The following is a 7,244-nucleotide window of genomic DNA, read 5'->3' on the forward strand; positions in this document are numbered from 1 at the left end:
AAGGGGGCGTGGCCGAGGGGGCACGTGAGGGCGGGCGGCGTTGTCAGGGCAGCGGGGACCGGACCGGACCGGGACGGGGCCAGGGATGGGAACGGAAATGGGGATGGGGATCGGGACCGGGGATGGGGACTGGGACGACGATGTGGACCAGGACTGGGACTGGGTATGGGGACCGGGACCGCTATCGGAATTGGTACCGGGAGCGGCGCCGGGACCGGGCGGTGTCTCACGGACTGCCGGAGGTGGGCTGCGCGGGATGGGATGTCGGGGATGGGCAGCCCGGGATAGGCTGCCAGGGCCGGCCTCCTGCCGGTGCAATTAGCGCCGCCGTTAATTACGGCTCTGCTCAGTGTGCGGCTGCCGCGGGGCACAGCGGAGCACGACGGGCCCGGCGGGCGGCAAAGCGCAGCCCGTGGGTGTTTGAGGGCAGGAGCGAGCGGCGGGGCTGGCGGGGTCAGCTGTGCCCTTGGCTGAGGGAATGGGGTCGGTTTTATGGCCAAGCGAACTCCCGGCCTCTGCCGACAGCTCCTGCCCCTGGAGGGGCGGCTGGGAGTGGAGTGGAAGTGCTGGGAGGATGCTCTGGCTCCCGGGAGCACACCGTGGAGTTACTGGAGTTACCTTCTTTAAGAATATAATATTAGGAGGAAATTCTGCCCTGTCAGGGTGGTGAGGCCCTGGCACAGCTTACCCAGAGCACCTGTGGCTGCTCTGGATCCCTGGAAGTGTCCAAGGCCAGGTTGGACGGGGCTTGGAGCAGCCTGGGATAGTGGAAGATGTCTCTGCCCATGGCAGGGGGTGGATCTAGATGAACTCTAAGGTACCTTCCAACCCAAACCATTCTGTGTATACAGAATGAAGCAGAGTACAATTGGGGAAAAAAAATCCTAGTGCCCAAAGCAGAGGGAAAGTTGTATCTATTGCTTAAATACACTTGGTGAAGTCTTGTACTGCGCAGAAGTCAGTAGATCTGTATCTCCTGGCACTCTCCCAGGGTAAATTTATTACCTCATTGTAACAATGTATTTTCTGTGTCCAGAGAAGAGGAAGGAGGAAACAGATTAAAGATTTGTCAAGATCCGTGCTGTATCCGTATATAAACATTTTGTTTTGGAGGCTCATGTTTTCAGGCAAACTATTATGTGTTAGCAGTGGTTGACACCACTGAAGGCACTGGGGTTAGGAATCCAGAATCCCCTGTCTGATGTCTCAGATACAAATCACATTCAGCATAAAATAAAGTTTCAATTGTAGGGGACACAAACAATATTTAGGTCTCTAACAGGAACTTTCAGAGCTCGGTGTTGGTCTCTGAAAAAGACAAACTGATGGATCAGTCTTTTGGACTGGAAGGTTTTGGATTAAGTTTTAGATTGCACTATGGTACCAGTGATCTCATTTTCCTTATTTACTTTCCTGAAAGGTAATCACAGCTCCTTCATCCTGCTCAATCCTCTCTGATTTTTTTTTTTTTTCCTCTAAGCTGACATTTAGTGGAATGGAGATAATGCGCATATGACTCTGATCTTCACCTTCTGGATCTTAGGAAGGTCTTTCTTTCAGGCTGATCTCCAGCTATAAAAGAAATTGTTATGGCTCAATCTTGGCAGGCTTCAGAAAACCTCCAGCACTGCAAATGCATTCAGTTAATATGCAGAATATTGACTCACTGCTTACTCATGTGACTAACATTTAAATGACACATCCTCATTTTAAAGGATATTATAAATGATGGGTCAATCCTCACAGCCTGATGAAGTCAGTTGGCATTATTTTTCTCCTACTAATGCAAGAAAAGTTATTAGGAAAAAGTAAGAAATTTATTAGATGTCATTATTTCTGTTAGATTTATTTCAAGGAGGTGCTCCTCTAAATTTGTGCTAATTAATGAAAACTACCACAAGTGATGGAGGAACTGATTGTAATCCCAAGTGACTAAGGAAGGAAGAGGATGCTTTGCCATTAAGTTACTTATGCTCTGTAGTCCAGCTGTCCTGAAAGAAGTTTGGAGGGAATTTGAATTTAGCAATATGTCAGAATAACACTTGGACTCAGCAGCCAAATATAACTGACAGTGAGGGGTGCTGGTCCTCTTTTTTTACCCCATCAAATAACAAAAACAAAAGCATTTTTTACAGACTTCACTGTCAGCACCTCTCTTGAGACTGCTTGAAGGACAAAATCACACATCCCAGCTTAGTGAAGGAATGGGTGCATCCTTTTCTAGACGTTATTCAGCCTGGAAATCCCAGTTTGCAAATGTTTTTCATGCATTGCCACATCCAGAAAAGCTGCAGGGAGAAGCAGAGCAAACTTGCCTGAGAACAACGAAAGCAGTGAGTGATTCGTTCTCTGTGGGGCACCAGGAGCTGCAAGGAGAAAAGGGAAGGAAATAACTGAAGCGGGGAACAAACATCCTCTAGATCTGCCTTTGGATAACTTGGGGTTTGTGCCTGTGTAGTTGCCAGTTAGATATGACACACAGTTACAAGGTATTTGATTGCCTTACCATGTGGAAGGTAGTTGCTTTCTACTGACTGTGTCATATTGTGTATCCTGAAGCATGTCTGAAACCCCTGTGTTACAGAAAAGCGACATTTTTGAACAGGAACCACTGTTTTGGTAAGTGGTCATGCTGTGACATCGAACCTGGCCTTTTGGGTTGACCATGGTGTGGCCAGATAGACTAAAAATAGAGCGTGATGGAGAATTGCAATGACTTCTGCAGAAATGTTACAGTAGGTGTGTTTGAATCATTTTTTTTAATGAGAATGCTTTCATGCTTTTCTTCATAAGCTTGTTTTAAAGCCAGCCCTGTGTTTACAGCTCTTTTGCTATTTAAACAGTGAATGCAGTGTTTCTCTTCAAAGAGAAACAACTCTATTGTTCTGGTGGAACATACACTCACAGCCAAACTAAGTGACTCTCTGCCTTATTGAACTTGGAGGTTTCCCTTGTTGTTTACAGCTGCTGGGAAATTCCAGCGAAAACCTCATGTACTTGGAAAACACCAATGCCACCCTGATTTTGTTTCCCTCTTTGTTGTACTGTCCTAGCCATGATTGTTACATAAATACTCAGAGATTTTGCTAGAAGGGAATTTAAGGTTCCTTATGTTGCCACCAAATCTTCAATTTCATGTGTATGTTTTACTCAGCATAAAAGACTATCTTTCTCGTATTTTGTTAGAAATACCATAGGAATATATTGCCGAGGGAAGCTTAGCATGAGCTGAAACTTGCTGTTCATAAATAATGACTAAATACAGCAAATCAGGACAAATTTAACGACAGGATTCTATCACTCTACAGTACATAAGCGCAGAAGGAGTTGTATGATCTCGTTACTATCTGAAAAAGCCAGTATCTGGGATATTGCAGAACCAAGCATTTGCATAGTATTGCAAAGAATTAATTTAGGTTTTCTGGAATGATTTTATCTTTCCTTCCTTCCTTCCTTCCTTCCTTGTATTCCTTGTCCCACCCAGTCTCTTCCAGTTTCCTGTTTCTAGTTTATTTATAGCTTAACGTAGTAGGTAGATTTTAAGGAAGTGCCGCGGGAAGTAGATAGTGCAAATCCCCCTGAGTTATTGAAAATCACATTTCTTATATGCAGATACTGATGAATTGTGTTTGGTTGCCTTTAGCAGAGGGGTTCAAAGTGTTTGTGTAGAGAAGAACTCTGTAACCCCCCTCCAAGGTACAGTTGTGATGGAGGAATAACAAAGTAGATGCACAGATGCTTTTGACTCCTCAGGTAGCTGTGCAGCCTCACACAAAACAAGGATTTTAGCAAACACAGGGAGTGTGTGAGTCTGTTCACAAGCACCAGCTGACAGATTCCTGCAGTACACTTCTAGACTTCGTCTATGGTAGGAATTTTTGCTGCCTTCACAGCTTTTGTCCATCGAGAAAGGAGATTTGAGCTGGGGCAGCAGCCAAGGCTTTGCCTGCTGTCAGTAGTGATTTGCAAAGAGGCAGCTTCCCGTGCTTTCAAGCTGGGACTCGTGCACAGTAGTAATCATAATTACAATATTACTCTAACACTGTGCTTTAAGATGGATATCTAACACGCCTTTTGGGGGATGGAGGGATACCATTAGCTCCTCAATGTGTATTAATTTTTTGCAACAGCTACAAACCATCATGGGGCTGAAAGGGAAAGAAGGTGAACAGATCTCGTGGTGTTGCTGTGCCTCCTCCAGCAAGTCTGTCCCCGTTATTATTGCAGCGTCCAAAGGGAACAGGAGCTGAACCGTGACCGCTTTTCTGCAGCAGAAGCTGGGTACCCGCTGGCCTCCTGAATACAAAAATGAAGTTTCATACTGTTTCCCTTGAATGGAAGCAGCAGGAGGAGAGCGTGGAAAGAACAGTATGTTAAGGGAAACAGGACTGAAAGGAGAGAACAGCTGACTCCAGGGGCTGAGCAGATCTGCCCTCTCTGCTTCACTGTGTGGGTTTGTTTTCGACTCAGACCATCTCGTGGGTCTTGCAACACATCTCCACAGCTCTGGGCTGGAAAATGAAACAACTGCAAAGAGGTTGTTCCTTCTTCCTGAAACAAGCATCACAGGCTGTGGGAAATGAAAGCTAAGGCTGAACTTAAGCTGAAAGCACTCAGATGCAGAAGTGCAGAGTGAAACCATTCAAGAGAGTCAGATTTGGAACAGAGCCCTGAAAAAAACCTGCAGTTATGACTAATCCATTTTTAATGTGTGTGGTTGTAGGTAAAATCACTTCTTTAAAAGATCATTTCTCTCCCTGTACTGGTTACAGTTTGTTACCATCATTTTAGATAAATGATGTGTTGACATGTGAGTTTGGTTACAGATGGGCTGCAAGGACAGAAGTATTTCTGATGCTGGAGAGGCTCTGGCTGAGCTGCTGGTGAAGGGGAGAAACGATACAAACAGGATATTCAGTGTCAAGCTGCAGCAGCACCCCGAGGGACCCACGCAGGGGCAGGCACTTGAATGCTCACTCTCTCCTGCAGCCAAGTTAGCTGAGGAAACTTGATGTAATAGTTGACTGTAGAGCCCTGTTTGTGCAGGGATGGGCTCAGGCAGTGACATTTTAGAAGTGAAACAGTCTGAAATGGAGACTTCTTGTTGTACTGAAGAAGTTTGTGAGGCACCACACAAAAGCCAAGCTTTTGGGTGCTTTTATTTTGTCCTTGGGTTGTCCCAGCCTTGCTTGCTGGTCCCCTTGCAGGGACCCCTCAGTGCTGTGTCACGGAGCTACTGATGTGAACACACTGCTGTAGGGAGACATGTGACACCATGAATGTCCTGGCTGTTGTGATACCAGCCCAACACTTAGAGAATTTGCAATCTTATAATCAGTAGAGCTGTGAATAGGAGTATGAAATCACTGCAAACACGAGTTGACGGTGGTGGGGAACAGCGTGAGGACAGTTTAGGCAGGTAGAAAACAGCACAGCAAATCCAACTCTGATGGGATATACTCGACTTAAAGACTCCCTCAGTGTGGCTAAGGGTGTGGTGACAGAGCCTGTAGTGACAGGCAGTGCTCTGAGGGTGAAGGCTGCTCTCCGTGGTGTGTGCGTGTATCTGATATCCAGGAACAAAAGCAGTTGGCATTTCCCTGGTGTACTCTGAAACGTGGTGCAATGTGATAGAGCAACAGGGAGCTCCTTGCTGGCTTCTTGCCCTCTGCAGATTTTGTCTGAATTAGGTGCTGACCTTTAAAGCAAGACCTGCTTCTTCAGTTTCTTATTGTCTAAATTCTGCGCTGAAGCTTGAGAAACAAGTCTGTGAAGCTGCAGGATTTTTTTTTTTTTTTTTAAGCTCTAATTAGTGAAACACAGAATAGGTTGGAAGGCGTCGGAGGGAGAGAATCACCAAATGGAAACCTTTTTACAGATCTTGTGCCTTTTATTTTTTGTTTTACTCCATTCCATGGCAGCATGGGCCTGTATGGTGCTGGGCTTAAATCAGCACCAAACAATGGTTCATATCAAAGACTGGTCCCTAACCTTCTAAAGGGCACCTCTGCCTCTTGATCAAAACACTGCCTTGTTTGCCCTCAGTGATTTGGAAACCCACAGCTGTGCTCCTGCTGCCAGGGTTTCGTACTAGAACACTGCAGCTGCTTGGCACCATCAGGGCTTTGGAGGTGAGAGAAGTGAAAACCATTATCCTGACTAAAAATCTGGAGGTATTTAGGCAGAGGGGCTCTGATGGAAGAACCTCGTTCCCTTTTTTAATGTTTTTAACATTACCATTGCTTCAGCTGCGTTTTCACAGGATTTCTCCATTTCTCATTCAGGCAGATTCTGACATTTCATGCAGATTATGAAGTGCTGGCCGAAGGGCAGCTGGAACTGGGACTCAGCTCTGGGTGGGAGGCAGCAGCTGTCCCGTGCCAGCGAGATGCCTGGGTGCAGTGCTTCAGGATCTGCAGGTGGGACTGCAGGAGGGGTGGAAACGTGTGAATATTTTTGGTTCCAACACAAGGCTTAATTTTTCAGAAGCACGGAGAGGTTCTTCAAGGCTGTGAGAGCCTAAAGCCTTGGATTTCTCCTGCCTCATCTGCCTGCTGGCACGCACAGCCGTGTTGTCCCATTTACCAGGCGTTTGATCTGTCGGTGACTCATTCCCAGGCTCGCTATCTGCACCAGCAAGGTGCTTTGGGCTGAGTCGCACCCATGCATCAGCTCTGTTACTGTACCCTGTTATCAGCTACTCTTTTCGCTTCTGGGGTGCTCCCAGCTTTTGATCTGTTCCCGAGCTGCAGCAACAGCTTTCCTTGTTTTTTAATGCTTCATTACGTTGTGCAGGGCCATCAGCCCTCCCCAAATGCTGCAATTTCTGCTGCCTGTGCCCTGCTCTCACAAGTAAATCCAGGCTTTTCCTTGAAAGCATGAAATAAAACTCTTATTCCACTCAGCCCTCAAATAATCATGGTGGAAATCAGTTTGCTTCAGGATGGCAATTTCCATCAGACACTACATGGCGGTATAATGATAATTATTCCCTTGCCTCTCCCTGCTGCATTTAGCTGCTGCTTTTAAAAACAGCAGAGGCTGTTTGCTTCATCCTTAAAGCACCTGGTACTGTGGGCTCTGACCAGTCTGTAAATCCTAATGTTACTGAGCAGTCCTGAGTCCTGTCTTCCAGCAGAAGTCCCCTTCTGCTGGCCAGGCTGGATCTTGCTTAATTCGAGGCTGATTCTGTCAAAGCTAGAGACCCCAGTGGAAAGAAAGGTGCTCTGTGTGCTGAAGGACTG

The 7,244-nt window shown here is 46.4% G+C and overlaps 1 protein-coding gene across 1 annotated transcript in view; it reads right to left on the reverse strand.

The window, feature by feature from the left end:
- Positions 1-2,543, reverse strand: part of USP24 (ubiquitin specific peptidase 24) — a 64,202-nt gene extending 61,659 nt beyond the window's left edge. Inside the window, exons 1-2 of the mRNA XM_017733541.1 lie at positions 2,507-2,543; positions 1,620-1,627 (exon numbers count right to left, since the gene is read on the reverse strand). Of these exons, the coding sequence (XP_017589030.1) occupies positions 1,620-1,627; positions 2,507-2,543 (45 nt within the window). The remainder of the gene's footprint in view (positions 1-1,619; positions 1,628-2,506) is intronic.
- Between the last annotated feature and the right edge of the window lie 4,701 nt (positions 2,544-7,244).

The sequence above is a fragment of the Corvus brachyrhynchos genome, unplaced genomic scaffold, assembly GCF_000691975.1.
Source record: "Corvus brachyrhynchos isolate BGI_N302 unplaced genomic scaffold, ASM69197v1 scaffold34, whole genome shotgun sequence".
Classification (NCBI taxonomy): Eukaryota; Metazoa; Chordata; class Aves; order Passeriformes; family Corvidae; genus Corvus; species Corvus brachyrhynchos.